This window comes from Phaenicophaeus curvirostris (assembly GCF_032191515.1).
Source record: "Phaenicophaeus curvirostris isolate KB17595 chromosome W unlocalized genomic scaffold, BPBGC_Pcur_1.0 scaffold_34, whole genome shotgun sequence".
Classification (NCBI taxonomy): Eukaryota; Metazoa; Chordata; class Aves; order Cuculiformes; family Cuculidae; genus Phaenicophaeus; species Phaenicophaeus curvirostris.
The window spans coordinates 2,459,189-2,483,834 of record NW_027206663.1 but is presented as its reverse complement, the minus strand read 5'-3'; the positions used below and the strand labels follow the sequence as shown (position 1 = coordinate 2,483,834).

Sequence of the window (24,646 nt, the reverse complement as noted above, 5' to 3'; positions counted from 1 at the left end):
ACAATGCACCTGCTACATAGGTTTGACAAATGGTGGGGCTGTTTTTCATGACCTGTGGTAAAACTACCCAATGATATCGCTTTACTGGTTCTTGGACGTTAATTGATGGTACTGAGAAGGCAAATCATGGGGAGTCCTTTTCATCTGATGGAATGGTAAAAAAACAGTCTTTTAAGTCTATCACCACTATATACCACTCAGCTGGAATCATGGTAGGTGAAGGTAGCCCTGGCTGTAATGTTCCCATATCCTCAATTACTTCATTAATTTTTCGCAAGTCTTGTAATGAATGCCATTTCCCCGATTTCTTTTTTATCACGAATACAGGTGTGTTCCAAGGACTATTAGTCGGGACTATATGCCCTTGATTTATTTGCTCCTCCACTAAATTTTGCAATGCACCCAGTTTTTCACTAGACAGGGGCCACTGCTCAACCCATACCGGTGTATCCAATTTCCATATTAAAGGTATGGTTGGGCGCTTTCCTGCAGCGGCCCCGGTAAAAAATGCCCATCATCTATGGTTCCAACACCTGTTCCCATTGCAATTAGCCCATCTCTCCCCCACAAAATTAGTGGAACGTGTACGACAAAGGGTTGCACTACAGCCGTTTTGCCATCAGGGCCTTGGATTTGTATGTTATTTGCACTTTGAAATGATGTAGTGGTTCTGCCTCTTCCAGATAAAGGTGCATTTTCAGCTTTTAATGTCTAGGTGTCAGGCCGTTTGGCATGAGATATCACTGTAACATCTGCTCCCGTATCAATCATGCAGTCTAAGATAATATATCCTGGCTTTCCCCCTTTTAAAGTTAATGTGCACCTTAACATAAGACGCTGAGTTTGTAAGGAATGAACCCAATGTACTTCAGGGATTCCTGTGGACCCAAAAGCTTGTGAGGCACGCTCTCTAGAGTCAGCTTGGAACACAGCTGCTTTGAACAAAACTAATTGTGGTATCCAGCTATCTTTTGGTACGAAGACCGGCGGAGATGGTGTCTGTACCATTGCTTGAATTATTCCAGTAAATCTGCATCTATGATCCTAGGTAGAACAAAAATTCCCAACTGAGTTATTGATGATCGTCCCAACAATAAGGCAGTAAAGCCGCCCCCCAATGGTCCTTTTACGTTCCGTTGTATTGTGTGAAGTGCGGACGATTGTAGCACTACTGTGATGGTGGTGGCCATGTCCATCCCGGCGCTGCCGCTGGTCCTTGTTCTGAGGTGAGAGGTGCTGCTCACTGCGGAGGCATTTGTGTTGGTATGCACCTCCGAATCGCGCTCTGCTGCTGGTTTCCTGGCAATGGTCTCCCGTACCTATCAGATTTTGATTTGCAGGAACTGGCAAAATGTTTACCCTTTCCACAGTGGGGGCAGATTTTAGGCCCTCTCTTGTGGAATTGCGTGTGACAGTCTTGTTTGAAATGTCTCTCTTTGCCGCATTTGTAGCAAAGTATCTTTGTGGCTCAGTTTGTGGTCAGAGCGGCAGCCAGAAGCTGTGCTTGATAAGTGAAGGACCCCGTCTGCTGACATGCCTCAACCATATCTACTATTGTAGGATTCTTCAGACCACGCAGTATCTTCCTGCATTCATCGTTAGCATTCTCTATCGCTAATTGCAACATTAGGGCTTCTTTTGCTGCTGGGTTGTCTACTTGCTTGTCAAGTGCATCCTTTAATCTGTCTATAAATGCCAAAGGGTCGCTGTTTGATATTTAGAAATGCCTGTTTCGGCTTGCCGATATCCGGTATCTTTATAAGGGTTTGGTAAGCCAAAAGCCGCGCCTGTTGTAAAATTGCATTATTTAAACGGGCTTGTAAATGTGGCTGAGCCAGAGGATCAGTGCCCATTAACTGCGGAACGCCCGCCGGGAAAAGTGGATCGTCTCGAGGGCGGTCGAGATTTTTCTAAAGCCGCAGAGTCCAGTGCCTTACGCCAACTACTTTCAAACAAAACCAGTTGAGTGGGTGTTAACAACAGGCCGACTATCTGATTAATATCATAGGGAACCAATTGCATTCTCAAGAAAACCGCTTGCAACATACTTTGAACGTATGGTGAATTTATGCCATAATCCATTACATTTTTTCGCAATTCTTTTATCAAGCTGAAAGACAAGACTTCCCATTCCGGCCCCCCAGCAGCACTTCTATTAACTGGGCAAACTATAAGTTTGGCTAGATCGTGCTCCCCTTCGGCCATAGCTTGATTTCTTAACTGCTGCCAACGTTGTTTAATCGGGTCCTGTCTTACGGTAATTTGTTGCAGCTCCTTCTGCAAGGCTGAAACTGCTTGAGTTAAAGAAGGTGAATCTCCGAGTTCCGATTTCCTAGTTTCCACTGTGTGTGTGCGCGCTCTTTCTTCCATTCTAACTGCCATCTCCCTTGTCTGGAATGTTAACCATTCTGTCTCCGAAGAAAAGGGGGGGTTGGGTAGAGCTCAGAGCTTGTAAAATCCCCGCATCCTCCAGGGAAGGAATGTTATATGGAGGTGCAGAAGGCACTGAGGGCGTTGACGAGGCGCCAAAATCTGTGTCTTCCTGCTCGCTATGCAGTTCAATTGAGTCTTTGTCCGATGTTAAACGCTTTAACGATTCGGACATTAACCGCCAGGTAGATAATAGGCTTAACGCCACAGGGTTGTCCCTGGTAGCCGCGTCCCACAATTTAACTCCTGCGGAGCCCCAGACTTCTCTATCACATACACGAGTCATATCTAAACCTGGTTCCCGACCCTGTATCCATTTCAATAGAGTTTTAAGGTGCTGCTCATCATATTTAACATTCTGTTTCTTCAAAAGTGATTTTAAGATGTCAAATGTAGTCTGCTCTTCCGCAGACATCGAAGACCCCATTATTCCCGAGTTCCCAGTTGCTCACCTTTTTTCAAGGATCTTACTCATCCGGACTGCTTCAGTGCTCCACACTGGCCAAAATTCGTCCAACTGGGCTCGCTACGGCCGCTTCTATCCAGCGGTTCTGACCCTGAATATCAGGGTTTGCCCTGAGAGGTGTGGATCCCTCTCAAGTTGAGCACCATTTGTAGCGATTAAGGCACGGACCTCGTCGATGGGGGCGACAATCGAGATCAACTTTATTGAGAGAATGCAAACCTTATATAGTGCCTCTGTATCCAGTAACAGCTATCCCAGGGGATTGCTACCCGTGAGAATCCCGCAGTGCAGCGACAGAGTGCAACCCTCCCTGTTTTCCACAGATGTGCCCCTTATCTCCATGTTTTCCACCTAGTGCATTCCTTTCCTATTAACCCACGGGTCTTAATAATGATTCCAAGGTCTCAACAAGCTAGCAAGCGTGAGAACATCAGCCATTTGCTCTCTGCCTGCTGCTAATATTGCAGGTACACCAAGGCATCGGCTGCTTGCCCCAGCATACACGCAATACTGGAATCTTTATGCCCACAGCGGGTGATTGCAGCATTACTGCAATGGTGGTGGTCACGTCTATCTCGGTGCTGTCTCTGGTTCTTGCTCTGAGGTGAGAGCTCCTGCTTGCTGTCGAGGCATCTGTGTTGGTATGCGCCTCTGAACTATGCTTTGCTTCTGGTTTTCTGACAATACTGTCCCATTCTTATCCCATTTTGATCTACACCAACTGGCAAAATGTTTACCCTTTCCACACCGAGGGCAGATTTTAGGCCCTCTATCCTGGCATTGCGTGTGGCAGTCTCTTTTAAAATGTCTCTCCTTGCCGCGTCTATAGCAGAACATCTTTCTGTCCCAGTTTACAGTCAGGGCAGCAGCCATCAGCTGTGCTTGATAGGTAAATGGTCCCAGCTGCTGTTGTAGGATTTTCCAGATTATGCCATGTCTTTCTACATTTGTCATTAGGACTTTTTATTGCTGATTGCAAAATTAAGGCTTCTGTAACTGCTCAGTTGTCTACCTGCTTGTCGAGCGCATCCTTCAGTCTGTCTATAAATTCCATATACAGTTCGTGCCTGTTTCAACTTTCTGATATCCTATATCTTTATAAGCATTTAATAAGCCAAAAAGCTGTGCCTGTTGTAAATTTGCATTATTTAAACTGGCTTGATTCTTGAACTGCTACCACTGTTGTTTCCAAAAACTGCCTGTGTTATAGAAAGTGGCAGCAGTGGCAGCAGCGGGCAGCTCCCCTTCGGTCTGAGGCAGTGGCCCCCCCGCGGCCCGTGGTGCAGTTAGTACTTTCTTTACAGGTTTTCGAGTCTCTGGCCTCTTGCGAACAAATTTCAGGGCAAGTTTTTAGCTGGTTAAGGTCACCGCACCTCCACAGAAGAAAATATATCAAAGGTCTTTCACGGTCTGCTGGTCCTGGATCAAAGGGATTATCAGCCATTGCTGATGGCCCTGCACCGGCCTCTAGATACGGAATATTACTGTCCTGCTTTTTTTGTGGTTCCGCTGTTCATTAATCTCCAGGTAGATAACAGGCTTACTGCCCCAGGGTCGTCCCTGGTAGCTGCGTCCCACAATTTAAATCCCACGGCATGCCAGACTTTTATATCATATGCAGGAGTCAAATCTAAACCTGGATCCTGACCCTGTATCCATTTCAACAAAATCCTGAGTCGTCACTCAGCATAGTTAACATCCTGTTTCTTTGATCTTGATTTTAAGATATCTAGTGCACTCTGCTCCTCCACAGACAGCGAAGACCCCATTATTCCCAAGTTCCCAGTTGCTCACCTTTTTTCAAGGATCTTACTCATCCGGACTGCTTCAGTGCTCCACACTGGCCAAAATTCATCCAACTGGGCTCGCTACGGCCGCTTCTATCCAGCAGTTATGACCCTGAATATCAGGGTTTGCCCTGAGAGGTGTGAGTCCCTCTCAAGTTGGGCACCATTTGTAGCGATTAAGGCACAGACCTCGTCGATGGGGGCGACAATCGAGATCAACTTTATTGAGAGGATGCAAACCTTATATATCCAGTAACAGCTATCCCAGTGAATTTCCACCCGTGAGAATCCTGCAGTACAGCGATAGAGTGCAACTCCCTGTTTTCCACAGATGTGCCCCTTATCTTCATGTTTTCCGCCTAGTGCATTCTTTTATTATTAACTCATGGGTCTTAATAATGATTCCAAGGTCACAACAAGCTAGCAAGCATGAGAACATCAGCCGTTTGCTCTGTGCTTGCTGCTAATATTGCAAGTACACCAAGGCATCGGCCGTTTGCCCCAGCATACACACAATACTGGAATCTTTATGCCCCCATCTCCCCCTTCTTTTGTTGGATAGAGCGATAGTGTGATGCACTTCACTCATAAGAGAGAAGTGGCAATATGTTTATTGATATGAAGCAGAGATTTAACAAAGTTTGATACTAAATGCGAAAGTGGTTTAACAAGATTCAATAGCAAGGTACACTTGATTCTTTACTGTACAGAGGACAGGGTCAGACAAAACTGTCAGGAGACCCTCCTGTTGAGTCACGAGGTTCAGAAAGGACCTCCTTGCTTTCTAAACTCCTTCTTGGAGAGGAGTCTACGTGTGGCTGGATCCAGCCTTAGCCTTAGACTTGGTCAACGGTTTATATCTAAAGGATTACATATGCGCAGTCAAGCCTTTGCATCACTTGGCTAAGATCACAAAGTTTCAGTGCACTTATTCTCGGTTCACTTATTGAGGATCTGATGCAACAAGGATTCTCTCAACTTTGAGAAGTAACCTTGAGAGGTATCCCTTTCAAGGGGAGATCCCGACAAGCAGCCCCATGTCGTTTCAGGAGAGCTCAAAGGGCTCATGGGCTGCTCACTATTTATGGAGTAGGATGGTTGACTCATATTTACATACCGACTGCAGGTGCCAGTTTCTTCCATATTTGGCTTGAGTCAGACCCTGATCAGCACTGTGGCCAGGTGGGTGCATTACCATAAATTAGCCCTTGGCTGTTGTGTTGTTATGTCTCCCCCGAAATCACCTTGAGCTGGATGCAACCATCACGACCATCACCAACCATCAATATCACCACTGGTGGTTATCGCTTGATCAGAGTTATGGGAGAAGGCCAGGTTGGGAGTGAGGGGGAGAAGCACACCATCACAGTTGCTCCTCATAGATCAATTTGCTTTATCTGTAAATGCTATTCTCCAATCTAGCACTTAAATTTCTATTTAGTCAAAATGATACTATGATGTCTGAGGCAAACAAAGCTGGCCTTATGCTGTAATTTGGGGTGATGTATAACCAGTCACTAAGCTTCCAAGGTGTGAATGTTTGGATGCCAGCATGGAATCACTGATGGTTGTTTATAACCAGATGTCTTAAAAATGATCTGTCCATTTGTGCTCCTCAGCAGTCTTTCCACCTTCTTAATTATACTGTCTACAGCTTAGGACTAAAGGAGGTGGCAGGAGTAACAAATATGACAGAGAGCTACATGCCACTTTGAACTCACCTTAGAATTGGGGAGGATATAGGTTGAGAACCCCCTTATAAATGCTGCTGATTCCAAGCTGATTTGTGAGCGCATTTTATGAGTTTATGTATAAAGATCATTGCTGAAAGCTCTGTTTGACCTATTATGCTCTTTCTTTAATTGCTACAGGGATACTATAGTATGGTCACTGATATTGTAAGGGGAAAACTACTTGCTTTCTTCATCTAGATATGTCTGTGGGGTCTGTCTAGTTAGCTGAAACAAGCTTTCCATGCAGTTTGCATGCAGCATGTGTTTTACTGCATAAACATATTTGCCCACATTTTGAAAAACAACATAGGCAATAACTGCAAGTGATGTAAAATATGGGCATTGCAGTCAGAGCTTAAAGTCCTTTTTCTATTATTCTGATGGTTTTATGATGGAACTTCTTTGCAAGGACTCCTTATTCAGAGAGGGAAATCACCACTATGGATGTACTAATAATATCTGAATATATCTGAAGTGTGTGTGCGTGTATATATATATCTTTGCAGCATAAGCAGTCAGTCAAATCACAGTACACACTAACTCCTGTCTGTATTGTTGAAGTCAGTAAAAAAAATGCAGATGGAAGAAAAACTAGATGGGTTAGCTTGCCCAACAAGAGTTAACATGTTTCCACTTTAAAGACTACCAAACATAGAGGGAGGAGATGCAATATCATTTAATTTGTATAATTGGTAATTGTTATTTGGGGGGGGGGCTTTTTTGTGGGTGTTTTTTTTCTTCTTCCTGAATAAAACCAGATTTTCTCCTCTAGCCTTGAAGGACCTGCAGTTTCAATTACTCTCTTTATGTTCTTCTAAGATAGCTGAACAGTATTTGTGAAGTCTTTTGACATATCAGCTTAAAAGAGGTAACAGAGTGGAGAGGGCAAGAGGCTGCCAGTTTGAACCTCACTGTATTTGAGTAACTTAAATCCCTATTGATATATTGTCTTGGTTTTGCAATAGGATTAATTTGTATTTTGTTTGTGCTATTTTAATAGGTGATGCGAATGACACTGTCAACACTGAATTGGCGACGTCGGGAAATGGTGAGGTGGTTGGTAACATGTGCAACAGAAGTAGGTATGTTCTGGCATGCTTTTCAAGGACTTGTGCCTTTTTGGCAGCTAATCTTAAAGGGCTTGATCTTGTTTGTCAACACCTAGGCTTTGCAAACATCTCCCATTTTCTGTTCATCTGTATAATTCCTTTGGTTAGAAGACATTAATTATGGCAATGATGAGGGGGATTTTTCAGTATTGTGATAGAATAGGCACAGGCCAAGTGAGACAATAGTTGAGTAATGCAGTGTGACTTCTTTCCACTGCAAGGTAGGAATGTGCATAACCTTATGGGAAATACCCTAGATTTCCCCTTGTCTCCTCCATGTTGGGTTTGGGTTTAAGGTTGCAGTAGAGAAAAGGCTTATGGTTATGAGCTGTTACACTATACTACAACTTTGCTCTAAAAGACTGATGAGAGTGCTATCTGGTCAGCTGTGGCAAAGAGGAACCAGAAAACAGATGAATGATGCTGAGGATGCCTCTCACTGTGTGGCAGACAAGCTCTCATGAAGGTGTTCTCATTGCTTGTTGTTTGGGTTTTTTTGTTTTTAAGCCCCTGGGTAAATCCAAGCTTAGAGTGTAATGCATCTTTGTTCTGTAGCTATGACATTGTACAGGCCTCTCATCTGCACTGGAAAGCAAACCAAACACTAATGCACCCATCCTCAACCACATAAGGTGAAAATAAGGTGGGAGCAAAATTAGCCTCATACTTAGCGAATAGCAGTGGGAGAAAGAATAGTACACTCAGCAAGATATTATGTTCATTTCTGGGCTTTGCCATAAATTTTTTGTGTCTTGATGAAGTGTCCCTTAGCTTCTGTATTCTAGTTTACCATCTACAAGATAAGGATACAGAATCTGAAAGTGAAGATGAGGACATTAAAAACTGTATAGCTGTAAAATAAAAGAAAAATAAAAAAAAGCAGCTATGGTAGCGAGGACAATATAAGTACTATGATAATGGAGCAATTTTAATTGTCACTAAAGGTATTTTTGGAAGGTATACTACCTTACTGTATTTACTCCTTTTTCATACATCTGAGTTGGATTGTATCACATAGATGCTTCTTGGGTTTCAGAACTTAAAAGGATTGCTGCTGCTTGTTCTCTGGATTAGTTTATTATTTGCTTTATGCTTAACTGGGAAAATTATGTTGTCAGTAGCGTGGGAAAATGCAGCTTGCCTTTGTATGCCCTCAGTCAGAAAATGGTTTGTCTGCAAATTTTCATGCTATGCTCTTTTTTATTGTTTTCATATCTTTGCTAAGGTCATTATTACTGAAACTATCTTGCAGATATTAGTGCCTGGGTATTATTTTCTGCAGTTACATATTGGCAAATAAAATGCTGGGTTTAATACTGCTTTAAATTAGTTTACATATTGTAATAGAAGCATCTCATAAAGAACCTTTAATGTCATGCAAAGTACTCTTGAGACTTAATCAACTTGCTAAAACAAGGAATCTGTTTATTTAAATGAAGATCTGGTATTTTCTGACTATGGTGAATTTTTGCACAAGTGAAGGAGTACACAGGAAATATCAGAATCCTGCAGAGAAAAGGACCTCTGGGTGTGGTTTAGGTGGGCTCACAGATGTGTGTAAACTGCCTCTAGCAATAATAAGACACTCTAGTTTGTTATAAGTTCAATTTATGGAACCCAGTAGTCACTGTCTCCTCCCTCTTCCCTGCCCCCTGTTGTGCCAGGAATAAAGTGATACTAATATTTAGTTCAGATAATATCCAGTAGTCCATGTTGCTCAGAGTATTTCCCTAATAAGGATCTTGATGTTCAGGTATATATGAATTTGATCCAAGATGTATCTGAAAAGCCTGTTGGGAGGGGGTTAGTATCCCTTTTTTTTTTTTTTTTTAAGGTGGGCTTAGAATTAAATGCTTGGTGTTCTATTAAATGAAACATTTAGCATGCTTTCAGATTATTTTGTGCATGTGCTGTACCTTGAGATGCACGTTGAGAAAAGAAGTTCAAACTGGTTTTTAAGTATTCAGTGTGAGGGCTACTTTTGAGTGATGTGATGAGACCAAATGAGCCAGAACTTTTTATCCAAACTGTCTTAGATAACAAGTAAAGCAGTTCAGTTGTCACACCAGGAGATTAAAGCTTATCTTGCAGGCTTTTTTTGTTATTATCTGTATTTTGGTGGTTTCTTTTAATGTCCTTTTCCAGCTATGTTATCTGGTTTCACCCTTCTTGCTGAAGCACATCTTGGATGTACTGGCAGCCTCTTAGACTTTGAAAATGTAATCTCTTGCTGAACATCTGTATCTGCTAGGTTTTATCAGTTGTGGCTAATAATCCTTTCTTTCTCTCCTCAGGTGTTTATGCATTGGATGGTATCATGCAAAACTGGTTTACACTTTTTACTCCAACAGAAGCCACTAGTATTGTTGCTACAACAGTGATGTCTAACAGCACCATTGTCCATCTGCATCTGGACTGCCATCAGCAGGAGAAGCTGGCTGGCAGTGCTAGGACACTTGCTCTACAGTGTGCCATGAAGGATCCTCAAAACTGTGCCCTCTCTGCACTGACCTTATGTGAAAAGGATCACATAGCTTTTGAGACTGCTTACCAAATTGTTCTAGATGCTGCTACAAATGGCATGAGCTACTCGCAGCTTTTTACTATAGCACGATACATGGAGCACCGTGGTTACCCCATGCGGGCCTACAAGCTGGCTACTTTGGCCATGACACATCTCAACCTGAGTTACAATCAGGACACACACCCTGCCATTAATGACGTTCTGTGGGCATGTGCACTCAGCCATTCCCTTGGGAAAAATGAACTAGCAGCTATAATACCTCTGGTGGTCAAAAGCGTCAAATGTGCAACAGTACTGTCAGATATTTTGCGTAGGTGTACTTTGACCACTCCTGGCATGGTGGGACTTCATGGAAGGAGGACCTCTGGTAAGTTCATGTCACTGGACAAAGCCCCTTTAAGGCAACTCTTGGATGCCACGATTGGAGCCTACATTAATACAACTCATTCGCGTCTCACTCACATCAGCCCGCGACACTATAGTGAGTTTATAGAGTTCCTCAGCAAAGCCCGAGAGACCTTCTTAATGGCTCATGATGGTCACATCCAGTTTACACAGTTTATTGACAACCTAAAACAAATCTACAAAGGCAAAAAGAAACTGATGATGTTAGTACGGGAGCGATTTGGTTAATAAAAATGGGGGAGGGGGGCTGCCTTTGTATCCTTTTGAACTTAAACAGAGCCACACTGGTATTATAGGTGTATAGTTATATTGATTTTGCAAACTAAACTGTCATGTTGTGAAAGTTTGTGTGTTTATTTTTTTCTGTTTTGTGTGAGAGAGAGGTTAAAAAAGGTTTGATTTACACTGAGTATATGTTGTCAAGTGGCAAAAGCCCACATTGCTCTCCTTTCTGTATACATTCACAGCCTCAAAAGCAAACATATATTGCAATGGCTTTAAAAACCAAACAAAACACCTCTATCCTGTCATAAGTACCTCGAATGGATTCAGCTTTACTCCTTTGTAACTCATCCTTATATTTCAGCATATTTAAATAAACCAACAAATGAAATCCTAATAGTTAAAAGGCTGACCATGTGGCTTTGCAGTGCTGTTCATCCAGAAGCATGGCACACAATGCTTGTGCATGTGGAAACTTAGCGACTGTCAACACACATTCTCAGGGATTTATCAAAAAACTAAAAACAAATGAGAGCATTTATTGTACTGTGTATATATTATAGTATATGTCTGAATATTAAAAAAATATAACATTAATTTATTTAAAAAATCTATGTAATGCAAAATACTTGAAGCTGCAGTAACTTGGTTTTAAACAAAAAGGAAAACCTATAAGAAGGACTAAAGTGCGCCTTGCTTTCAGGGTTGGCTCAGGTGGTGAACTATATGCTGGGCATCTATGCAGAGCCACCTTTTGGATTGTATGGTTGAACTGATACCTATTGGGAGAAATTATATGTTTATACATCCCATGTATACATATATATGTATACACACATACACACATGCTTGTAACAGGCACTATAGTAAAGAGGGACAACAAAAAACACAGAGCCAGAGCAGCAAGCCTTAGCATTAAGAATACAGTATGCCAGAATTAGGGTTTGTGCCTCCTAGCCTAGGAAACATAACGAAATATCCTTTTTGACACAAAACGCAAAAGGATTGACATGATACTTTACGCCTTTGCAGTGAGCTAATAATAAGCTAACCTTTGTGCACAAATATATATATTAGATATATATTCTGCATAGGTGTTTTGACTTTGTGCAGGACAAAGTTGTGTAGGTATGACTGTTCTACTTTTCTGTTCCTTTTTTTTTAATATATTTTAATTTCTCTATAATTACTCAAACAAAAGCAGCCTTCTATCTTGCCTTGTCTTTAATGCTTTAAAATAACCAAACTGGAGATCTAACTACCAAATTGTTCATTATATTATTAAATATCACCTTTTTTTACAGTATAGTGTCTTTACTTTAGCTGATGGTTCTGTATCTTTGTGCTTTTAAAGCAGTTTTTATGTTTTGGTGCAAATGTTGTCTAGTGTCTCATTTTCCCTTCATTAGAGAACATGCTAGAAGTATGTCTGTAGGTATTTTTGTTTAGAAAAACTTATTTCATGCTCTCAATTTTATTTATTATATTAGGTAAAAGGTTGTACTTCATCATCCATGTAAACATGTTCATGAAGTTGAAAGTAACTAAGATTTGATACACTGATGTCAATTTATTTATGTAACTAAATCACTGTTTTATAAACTTGTTAATGATCAACAATTTTCTTTTGTTTTGATTAAAATTAGTTTTTTGAAAGTTGATTCTGCCTCGTTTATGGTGTTTATTGCTGGAGTTGAATTGTGTATGGATAGTTCATAGATCTTAAATGCCCAGCTTGCAACTTTGGTGTGTTATGGTGATAAGCAATGTGACCACCAAGACCAGGAAACAAATGTTTTGTTCCTCAAAAATCTGCTGAGGAATGGTAATGTTCACAATTGCAACAGCTCCTTTGCTCGGGGAAGAGGACCTGGTGCGTCAGAGGGACCAAATGCTGCCTGTGAATGAAGATGTGTAGTCTATACAACAAACTGTAAGCCTTGACATATTGCCCTGGTGGGATGGAAGGCGGGGGCACATGTTTCCACTCAGTGAATTATATGGGTGACCATGAGAGTTGAAATGTGGAAATATATACAGAGACAGCTGAAATGACAAGGCCTGATGAACAGGCCTGAAATTATATGGATGATCCGTGGATGATTCGTATTGCATTGCAATGTGCCACGTTCAATCTGTAACTTCTCACATTGCTATGATCAGTAGAATTGTCCTGTGCTATTCTTAATATATGAGAGTGAGAAAGTCTTTTACTATTAATGTGGTTGTGCTGTGCTATTCTTGGTGCAAGAAAGTGTGAGAAAGAGAGGCAGTAAGCAGCTGGGGCCAGAGACTGCGATTTTGGGGTTGATGTAAGTTGTTTGTTCAATGGTATAAAAGCTAAGCCCCTCGCAGCAATGGTGGGAGACCTCACCTACAAGTGAATGCACTGCATGGGCTTCCCAATTGCCTCTTCGAATCCTTGCTGCAAAAAAGAAAGCCCCTCCCCAATGACTGTGGATCTGGATGATGATAAAGCAATTGGTGATGTATCTTTCTAAATCATTGTCATTATTCTCTTATGGTATTGATCAGAAGCATTGCCTTTACAAAATGTTGCTATTAACTTATTGTTGATTACTAGTAACCATTTGTTACCTTTCTTACTGTAATGACTTGAGTAAAACCTGATTTCACAGAGTATTTGAGAGTTTGGGCTTTTATGATCGTAGAATCATAGAATAGTTTGGGTTGGAAGGGACCTTAAAGATCATCCAGTTCAACTCCCCTGCCATGGGCAGGGACACCTCCCACCAAACCAGACTGCCCAAGGCCTCATCCAACATAGCCTTGAACACCTCCAGGGATGGGGCATTCACAACTTCCCTGGGCAACTTGTGCCAGTGCTTCACCACTCTCATTATGAAGAATTTCCTCCTTATGTTTAGTCTAAATCTGCCTCTCTCCAATTTATAGCCATTCCCCCTCGTCCTATCACTACAAGCCTTTGTAAAAAGTCCCTTCCCAGCTTTCTTGTAGGCACCCTTCAGGTACTGGAAGGTCACTATAAGGTCTCCTTGGAGCCTTCTCTTCTCTAAGCTGAACAACCCCAACTCTCTCAGCCTGTCCTCATATGGGAGGTGCTCTAGCCCTCTGATCATCTTTGTAGCACCCTCTGGACCCGTTCCAACAGTTCCATATCCTTCTTATGCTGAGGATTCCAGAATTGGACACAGTATTCCAGATTAGGTCCCACAAGAGAGGAATAGAGGGGCAGAATCACCTCCCTCGACCTGCTGGCCACACTTCTTTTGATGCAGCCCAGGATACAGTTGGCCTTTTGGGCTGTGAGTGTGTATTGCCGGCTCATGTTGTACTTCTCATCAATCAGCAACCCCAAGTCCTTCTCTGCAGGACTGCTCTCAATCACATCATCCCCCATCCTGTACTGAAATTGTGGATTGCCCTGACTCAGGTGTAGGACCTTGCACTTGGCCTTGTTGAACCTCATGAGATTCACGCAGGCCCACTTCTCCAGCTTGTCCAGGTCCCTCTGGATGACACCCCGTCCTTCCAGTGTGTTGATTTTTGCTAAAAGACTCCTTTGTGATAAAGCAATAGTTATTGCTGTTCTTTGACTTTTCTAAAGCATTTTGTGTGTTCTGAACTATGCAGCTCGCTCCACCCAGCATGGACTTCCTGCTCAACAGCAGACAGCAAACATTCCTGCTTTTTGGAGCCTTTGCTCTGTAAGATTTGTGTAAGTTTTCCAGCTCTCAGTGAATAATGGGTTATGGTATGGTGCTTCCTGTTACCAAGTTCTTTGTCATCTTAGGTATGTTATATGATGTCATATTTGACTACATGATCTGAACACTTTCACTTTCTTTTCTTAGAATCTTCAGCTGAAAAGAGAATTAGCTTGCAGCAAGCAACTATCAGAGATGCCAGTCCCGTACCCATGAATTCTGACAGTGAGATTTATGTCACTGTCAGATCAAGGAGGAAAAGGTCTGAATCTTTGTACAACTTGTCATGTAGAATATGAGTCTTTACCAAGCCTTGCTAACAGCTGAGTCGTCCTGATCTGGTAGTACTAATGTTCTGCAGCTTCTGCAACTTCTGTCCCTTCCAAGTATTGAATTCTCATTATGTGTTTGCTTCAGTACTTTGTCCTAGATTAATTTTCTGCTACAGCCAATAAGGAACAAGAAGGATATTCCATTCTGTAATAGGGTTTGCCTGGCTGTTGAATTTTTTTTGTTGCTTACAAATAATTCAGTATTATGGATATTATGGATTATGTAGATTGCAAAACTGAGGCCTATTCAAAGGCAAAGGCTTTAGAATTAAATGAGGTCTTGATGGTTGCCACCTGCTTTTGACAAGCACAATTGCTTATTCTTCTTTCAGAACTGATGAGTTTATTTTACTTGTTTTCATGACTGACTGAAATCTCTTATGTGTCCTCAGTGATGCTGTGCAGTGCAGTTCATACCATGTTAAAAGCCCTCATGGACCAACAGATGCTTACCCCATGTCTTTAGCAAACATGTCTAGATATGTACTGTTCTTATTTTGTGGAGATAGAAAGAGCCCAGGAAAGAGATTCCATGGAAAAGGTCTGAGGGCTCTTTTGGTGAAAACTGATGAAATATTTCTAAAACTACATATTGGAATTATTATAGTTTTGAAGCATAAGGAAGCCTAATCAAAATATAATGTCTCAAATATCTTCTTTTCAGAGCCACATATTTGAGATATGCAACTGAACACCTTTGCTATCATTGTCACAAAATATTATAGTGCTTTTCAACACTCCTTTAAATGAGAACTTTTTTTAAATCCAGGATTGCTGTTCGGTAGCGAAGGGAACTGAGCATGATTCTTCCACATCATAGGCTACCACTGAATCTTCATTCTTTTCATGAGTTGAGTAAAATCCCCAAAGATGTGATATTACTACTGTGTTATGAGATTGTCTTATAGCCCAAGAAACTGACTTTTACCTATAAGTTCATTTTCAGATTTCCTTTATAGTCTATTGACTCTACCAGAACACAAGACAGCAAAGATTTTTCTTACACCCAAATTACATTAACTTCATTTAGTTTTTTGGTGTTTCAATGCTTACTTCATTTCCACATCCATCTTTCCCATGAGAGAAAACTGCACAACTTTTCAGTGTGAAAAAGAGAAAGGCACATATAGGAGGCTCAGACTTTAGATATTAAGGTGCAACTGAAATCCAAGACAGTTTCCCTTGGTGTACTTCATGTCCTATTCTCAAAATCTTTTGGTTTTAATGCTACGATAGTGAATCTAAACTGGATTGCATGTACATGACAAATAATTTATTAGATTGTTTGAGAGAAATTGCAGGTAATATTCTGAGGCTAGACCTACAACTAAAAGACCAGGACTGTATATCACCATGGTTGTCTAGAAGAACAGATGGAGCTCTTTCAAGACAGTGAATCTGCTAAATGTAGTCACTGCTTTGGATGATCAGTCAACAGTTTTTGCAGTACAGGTGAAATTCTAGAGAACTTTTTATTTTAATGTAAAAAAACAGTAAGATTGGTTTCTGTCACGGTCCACTCATAAGCGGACGTGTGAAGGTTTGTTTCATTTATGATCTTGGAGTGCAAAGGAAAAAGCAATAATTCAACAAGTCAGAGGAGTTAAATTTCAATTCAAACTGGAACTTTATTAATTGTGCCCATAAAGCAGCTTGCGATAGAAAGAGAGAGAGAACAAGGAAAGAGATGGGAAGAAAAGGGAAGGAAAAGGGGGTTATAGCTACCACCACAGGTCCACAAACATCTGACATCTCTGGGGGTCCTGGTCCAGAAGGCGTTCCACTGCCTCTGTCTTCGATCGAGGTGATCTCACAGTGGGGAAGATCTTCAAAATTCAGCTGCTCCAGAGCTGTCTTTTATGCCAGTCAATACACCTGTGACCCGCCTTTGCCTGTGGAGATGTGCCAATCTCCACCTAACAGGCCACACATGCCAAGAGAAGAGTGGCTGAGGCGTGGTCAGCTTTGGAGGCAGGTCTCCTCCCCTTGCACATGCGCTCCTCCTGGTGGCGGTGGTCGACCTGGGGTCTCCTGATGAAGGCCAGTAGTCATCATCACCTTGCACGCATGCTCTGTTGGGTATGGGTCTGTGGTAAGTCCCGTCATTAATTTTCCTGTCTTTTTCCTCCTTGCTTCCTGGATCTTTCACAATGGTTGGGAGCAGGGAGGCTTGGAGACAGGTACAAAACATTTTTGAGATAAGGAGGTAGGTACGGGTAGATAGGTACAAAGCATTCGTTCCGCACCAGCTTTGGCCATTTTCGTAAGGCCTGCATCTGTGATTTATCCAGTCAAGTTCTGAGGCTTAGCACCTGATGAGAAAATGTTGCAGCAGAAATTGATCCTTTGACTGACACTTACAGCTTCCTAGTATTTTAAAGTATAGAAGATAATGAGCGCTTTGCATTAAAAAAAGTTCTGTTCTATAGAAAACCCATATTCCATCATTTGCTTTGTATATCTGTACAAAGTTTCATGCTGAAAGCTTTCAAAAGTCTCTGTAAAAGCCACTTTTCAATAATGCTTTAGTGGTCTGTCAAATTAGTTTGAGCTACAGTTTTCTTTCAGGCTTGTCTAGTAGCAATTAAGTTTTTATATAAGTGGGTGTCATGGTTTAGCCCCAACTTGGCCAATTTCGACAGCTAAAACTGTGCAGTTGGGCTCTCAATTCCCTTCCCCCCCACCCCCCAAGGAAAGGGGAAAGGAAAAGGAGAGGAAAAAGGCTTGTGAACTGGAAACTAAAACTGCAGCTTTAACAAAATTATAATAATAATAATGATGGTGATGTAAATAATTAGAAAGTAATAAAATATATAAAAATATATGAGATCGTGCCTTCATCCCACCCCTGGATGACTGTACTTCACCACAACTACTGTAGAGCAGACACGAGGGAATGGGTCCACGGCTTGGTGGGAGCTGGACTCAGGAAATGGATTCAGGAACACAGAGATCCGAGATCAGGAGCAACAGACAGATGAGGTCCTCACTGGATGTTGGCCATCAAAGAAGAGGATGAGACCCTCATGGTCTCTCATTTTATACCAAGTATAATGTGTATATGGATGACTGTTGGTCAGTTTAGGGTCACCTGTCCTGTCTGCCCCTCCTTGCAGGTGCCGCCCTTTTCCTGCAAGCTGGATGGTGGCCTTGGTTTCTATAGAAGTAAGTATAAACATTGGCTTTTTTGCATACCAATGACCGTGTTATCACTTTAGAGAACAGTCTCAAAACAATGCAGTTAGCTTTCAGAGAATGAAATTACTTAGAGCAACTGTTTGAGTCACAAAACTGACTAATTTAGCTCAAACCACAACAGTGGGTAAGTAACATAAATGCATCAAAACTGGGGTGCAGCTTACATGGAGAGAAGTTTTGCTTTCTGAGTTATGCCAATTTAGATATGTAGTTCCATAGAGTGGATTTGCACTAGAAGTAAATTTATTTCAATGACACACTTTCAATTTTATTAAAATACAGGGGTTTTTTAACTGAAAAATCATCCAGCCTTCTGTTTCTGATTTTAAAACAAAAATCTTGGTGATACGGGGATAGGGGGACTAACAATGGATGATATTTAAGTTTTAACATTTAAGGTTGAATAGAATAGCAATTATTTAGCTTTGAGTTTTTAGCAACTATTTAGCTCGAGATTTCTGTGCCTGTTAGCAGAGAAGCTCCTGATAAAACAGCCCCAGCCCCTGGTAAGGAGCAAAATTTGCTGCCTGAAGCAACTCGAACTGGTCGAGAATGGCCTTGGGGTTGGGAGGAACACCAAGGACCCAGGGAGCATGCGCAAGAAACCAGATTACTAAAGTTTACAGCAAGGAATATATCTCATTTCATCTCTGAGACCCCAGCCCACGACCACCAGGAGGCACTGCACCCCCAGGTCCTTCTCATTCCAGGCAGCTTTCCAGCCAGACTTCTCCAAGTCTGTAGCACTGCATAGGGTTGTTGTGCCCCAAGTGCAGGACCCGACATTTGGCCTTGTTAAACTTCATGCCATTGGTCTCAGCCCAGCAGTCCAGCTGGATGGTTCACACAAGTGAAGAATGGATAGTCTGACAACCAAAGCAGATACACCTCTTCTAATATATCACACTCTTTTTCTGTTTCAGCTGCTTTGCCTGCAGGGATTTTTCTTATATGTGGGCACATAGCGTAAGTGTGAAATTCCATCGAAACTTAATGGTGGGCCATGTCGCTTTGGGCGGCTTACATTACTAACACTCGTACTTACTATGATTCATAAGAAAAACGAACTAAAAGATATATCCATCAGTCACCTTTTGGGGACCTGGAGAAATTATAGCAGCCTCAGCATTAGTACCTGGGGCTGCTGCTGTGGCAGCCTTGAAAAAGCTGATGAACTTGGGATGTAGGTTGAGTAAGCAAACCAGTGCTACATCAATTGCACTGAGTGGCTTGTTAACTGATGTTGATAGTGTTAGGCATGCTACATTACAAAACAGAGCTGCAATAGATTTTTTGTTATTAGCCCAAGGACATGGATGTGAAGACTTTGAGGGAATGTGTTGTATGAATTTATTGGATCACTCAGAATCAGTATTCAGCTTCTGAAAGATGGGGTGAAGAAATTACAAGTAGATGATGGATGGAATTGGTTGAATGACTCGTTTAAAGGATGGGGACTGTCAGAGTGGTTGCTATCTTCAATAAAATCTGGATTGTTGGTTTTATTTGTCATTGTAATTATGTTATTGATGTTGCCATGTCTTGTGTCTCTGTTGCTAAGGGCCCTGCAGCAGAAGGCACGGGCAATTTTTGTAGCACAAATACAAAAATGGGGAATTGTGGGAAACCTCGGCTGCTCCGAGGGATCGGAATGCGAGCTTAACATTGGCCTTGAACAGATACCCGTGTATCCTTGAAGAAGCTGGAAAGTCCCAAGAAGAGCTGAGTAAACAAGATTAAGAAGCTGCCAGGCCGCAGGTGGAATCATCCAATTATGAAGTTACAGCAGAGAAAGAGTCATCCGATTATGAACTGTTGGTCTTCGGCTAAACCAATCATATATGAACGCACAGTCCCAGAAAGGGTATAAAAAGTCTTGTAAAACCAATAAAGGTGTCCTTTTGCTCACAACTTCTACATGTCATTGTCTGCCCAAACCGCGACAGGCCAGTTGCTCCCTTTACCATGATGTAGTCGTTTCCCAGGGTGTCAAAGCTTGATTTAAAACTGAATATGTTGCCCCGGTGCCAATTAAAAATTCTACCTTCTTTTGCTCTTTCCCTAGCTTCATTATAACCAGAGGATCTGCTAGGGTGGATTCCCCAGGTCCCTGTCAGTCTTCCTTCACATGGGCCCCTATCTGTCCTTTCTGATTACCCCGCTCTCTTTCATTTCTTTTTCACCTCATCCAATGATACTTCCAGGTTCCTATCTTCTGTGGTACGCAGCTTTTGGAATTTACACTTGATATCCCCTTCTGACTGACCCAAGAACAAAGAAAGTAGTTGTTGTATTCCTACCTCCGACCCAGGATCCAGCGGTGTGCTGTGGCGCCTTGCGTCCCTTAATCGATCCAGGAATTCAGATGGTGACTCAGAGGGACCATGCTTAACTGCATATAATACTGACCACTTTATTGTTTTCGGAATGGGCTCTCTCCATCCCTTCCAGAATCCACCCCTGATATGCTTGCAACCTTTCGTTATGTGCATTCCTGTTCTCATCCCACTTTGGGTCTTGAAGAGGGAAATAATCTTTAACGTCCACCCCTTCTCGTTTATAATAATCTTTGGCCAAATCCCCCGCAGTCTTTAAGACTAGTTGTTTAATTGATTCTCTGTCAAACACTCCAATAATAATTGCAGATCACCTCTATCGGGGTTGTGCTGTTTTATAATAAACTGAAAATGTTTGGCTACACTTACTGGATCATTCTGGTAGTCTCGGGCAACCCTTTCCATGCTTCTAAGTCAGTGATGAAAATGTACCTTGATTAGCATTTTCTCTCCATCAGGTCCTACTGCCTCCTGGAGAGGTGCCTGTAGGACCGTTGTAGCAGACTTTTTCAGATGTGGAAGGACACAGGGCTATCTGGAGGAGTGGGGGTCCTTTCCGAGTCGGCATCTTGTTCCTGTGATTGAGGGGGAGGCTTAAACAGATCAGTTAGTGATCTGTTCTGGTGCCTGGCAAGTTTTGTTTAACTTTGTGCACCTTTGTCCGATGCTGCACGCTGAACAACTCTTCCTCAATTTACCTCTAGATTTCTCATTCAAGGGCGAGTTCCAGAGGGTCCTGTGGGGGCACAATTCCACAGTCTCTTTGCCACTCCAGATGGTTACGGAGGGTGAAAAACATATCCTCGTAAGACACTTCATACCACTTTCCTTCTCTGCTTAAAACCAATATTAATTGTAAGAGGGTGTTATGATCTATTGTCTCATTAAGTGGCCACTTTGCCCCATCATCAAATTTGTAAAGTGGCCACCATTGATTACAACATTTAATAAGGGTCTTTTTGTTTTCAGTGATCCCAGTTCCAAACAATATCCTTCCAATGTGTTAATACACACCCCAGAGGGCTCTTTTGTTTTCCATTTTGAGTTTCTTTAGCTTGCCTTTTCCTTAGTTTCACTCTATCATACATTAAACAATTTATGAAGCACAGAACAAATTAACAACACACAACAATCAGAACTCCTCACTCGCTTTGCAGCAATGCTGCGTCTCAAACACACACAGCCATTCTTTTCAGAGCCAGCCCAATTCATGTAGTGTTAGTTACGACCAGTCGATAACAACAGCATAAGTTGTTAACTATTGGATCCACAATTTCCGATGTTATGGATATTTAAACTACACACTGCATTGGGCACATGCAACACTTAAAATATACACGTGTAATAGTTATTCCTCCAATCCCATTTATCGTCCCCTTAAAGTCCTGTGGGTTGAACTTAAAATGAGCTCTTAGTGATGTTAAAATGTACACAGTACCGGGACGGAATACTTACAGTAAATTTATACAATGATAGCTTTCCCAAAAAGTCCTCCAGCTATCCCAGCAAGAAGTACCCCCCAGTTTACATCATACACAGGATTTTTATATATGTGTGTGTATATATATATATTTTATTTTTTTCCCTGGTGACTTATAGGATCTTAACAAGCTATACAATTTCCCTTGGAGCCCAAAAATTCCAGTTCCCAGGGGCGAGCAGTATTGCTCCTCACCATGTGCAGGATTTCCCTGACAACTTATAAGAGCTTGGCAAGCGATACTGCTCCTCACCTTCGCATGAGGCATCCCATACATGGCTTATAGACTAATCCCCTGCCCCCCTGCAGGTATCCCCAAGTCACATACCTGTCCTCCCACTGATGAGCCGTCTCTCTCCCCGCAGTGACCAGATAGGGATGGGAGATTCTCCAGAAAAATAAACCGGCAGCGCCTAGAATATCCCACTCCCCACCGGTCCTGCAGCCAGATAGAGAGGGGATACCATCTGGGGTGTCAAATTGCTTTGCGGAATCAAACTTTATAACTCAATTGAGGGTTATAAAGTAGGTATGTGTTTATTTGCCAGCGGGTGCAAGGGGGTTAATCCTCCTAACTCGAACACTGTTTTGTTTAACAGCTACTTATAGTGTAAAGAGATGCATATTTATAAATGCCTACTACATATTCATGACCTTCCCTGCTTTGTATTATAATTAGATTTGAGCAGTGTTACATATTCACGATAATTCAAAAAACGCCTCTACATATTCATAACCTTTCATCATTCTTTATTATAATGAGATTCAAGAAGCTTCTCCCATACTGGCGCAGGCGCAGTGTCTCATGGTAGTCATGGGCTGAGGTCTCAGGTATGAAGTAAGAGATCTTCCTCACTGTGAACTTGTTCCTTGCACATGCTCCCTGGGTCCTTGGCATCCCTCCCAGTTCCAAGGCCATTCTCGACCAGTTCAAGTTGCTAGGCAGTGAGTTCTGCTCCTTATCAGAGGCTGGCGCTGTGTTATCAGGAGCTTCTCTACAGAGTCCTCGAGCTGAATAGTTGCTAAAAACTTAAAGCTAAATAATTGTTATTCTATTCAACCTTAAATGTTAAAGCTTAAATATCACTGATTGTTAGTCCCTCTACCCCCTTAGCCCCACATAAAATATTCATGCAAACTTTCACACAACTCCAATTTCTTTGGTTAATATTGCCTTTACAATCGAGACTTCCTGATCAAGCTGACAGAAACCAGATATTCACACGAATTTTCACAGTTAATATCACCTTTAAAACAGAGGCTTCCACACAGAAACTAAATATTTGCCATTACAGACAAGACCCAAGCAACTTCAGTGTATGCCTATGAGACACTAGCAATCCAGCATATGCTCACCCTGCGTTATACAGCAACAACTTATGAGTGGCTACCAAACAGATCGGTCCTCAAACCCAAAAGTAACATTTCTAAAGAATATCTTTAATCAGATGGTGCTTGTCTGTTCCCACAGCGATCCAATTAAGGAAAGGAGTGTCTCCGGAGAAATCCCCCGGGGGGTACCCAAGAGAGTCCTGATCTCAAATGGGTCCTGCAACTGTGCAGAGAGGGTCCAACCTGGGGTGTCAAATCTGAAACAAATATACTCAGTAGTTATTCAGCACTGGAGAGGCACTGGGATTTATCCTCAGAGTGCTTCTACCCAACAGTGATTTCAGAGAGCTTTATACACACAGAGGTGCCTTCATATTCATAGTTTTTTCATGAAGCTATTGACATAGGGACACCTATTCCTGGAACTTCATTGCATATCCAGGGGGTTAAAATTAATCTCATCCGAAGTCCTTAAAGCTTGGCCATATCTGAGCAGTTAATCTTAACGATAATGACTGGGCACAAGAAGATAAGGGTAGTTATCGTTATCTTAGTCGTTGATCTTGTTTTAATACATTGCAGTTAACATTTCATCTCACCATTTACCAATCACCATTTCACAGTCTTCGGAAGAGCTACTCTTAGAAATTTTGACTTTCAGCCCAATACAACCTTCCTTAGTTTACAGGATGTCTTAAACAGGGAAGTTTTCCTCTTGCATTTCACCTTATCTGCAACAGACACAAGCAATTTGAAGGAGATGTGACAGACATTCAGTTATCCATGAAGTTAAGGACTGTAGAGATAAAAATTAAAATTTAGCTCACTGTCTTGAGGTGAGACTGCAATTTTATGGATTTCAGACCCTCTTACACAGCATTCACATCACTTCAGCCAACATTTTGCATGGTGCAGTGTATGAAGTGGTAAATGGATATCAATACTTCCTGGATAATCTGTTAGATCTACTTGTAAATTCAAAATACTTGCCATGCAGCACTTAGCACATGCTTTTGTCATTGGGATATAAATGATTGTCGAGCCTTGGCCTAATAACCGAACACTTCTTTTTCTTCCCTTGGTGATTATCATTGCAATCATTTCAAATTTAGTGACTATGCTTTTTTGGGGGGTTAGTGTGGCAAAATATCCACTCAATAATTCGTAATGAATCATTTGAATTGTCCTCTATCATTGGCTTAATTATCTCTAAAGGTTGTCTGCACTAGGATCCAGCAGTTGCTGACGAGTGAGACTGGAATGCACAGTGTTCTCACAAATTGGCATTCCCCTAGAGAGATAACACCGTTAACTCCTCTGGACTTCTTCAAGGCTGAAAGAAAAAACTTAGAAAGGAAGGAGAAGAGCGGGAGGGCGGGGGGTGGGGGGGCACTCACACACATACAGCTGCATGTTTTGCTAGGTATTTTAAAACTTTTCCTTCTGAAGCCTTTCATTCCAAAGATCCCCAGGTAAATCTACCTGTTTGCCGGCTTAGTGGCCATTTGAGATTGAAAGGTCCCAGAGATATATTTTCAAGGTTAATCAAAACCAATTTCTAAGTCTTACAAACTTTTGAAGCGCTTCAAACACACACACATAT

General features: G+C 41.8%; 1 protein-coding gene across 3 annotated transcripts in view; it reads left to right on the top strand.

The window, feature by feature from the left end:
- Nucleotides 1-12,283, top strand: part of LOC138733792 (zinc finger SWIM domain-containing protein 6-like) — a 167,929-nt gene extending 155,646 nt beyond the window's left edge. For all 3 annotated transcript variants that reach the window (XM_069881283.1, XM_069881281.1, XM_069881280.1), the window contains 2 exons: nucleotides 7,417-7,498; nucleotides 9,820-12,283. In XM_069881283.1, the coding sequence (XP_069737384.1) occupies nucleotides 7,417-7,498; nucleotides 9,820-10,682 (945 nt within the window). In that variant the 3' untranslated portion in view covers nucleotides 10,683-12,283. The remainder of the gene's footprint in view (nucleotides 1-7,416; nucleotides 7,499-9,819) is intronic.
- Nucleotides 12,284-24,646: the final 12,363 nt, after the last annotated feature.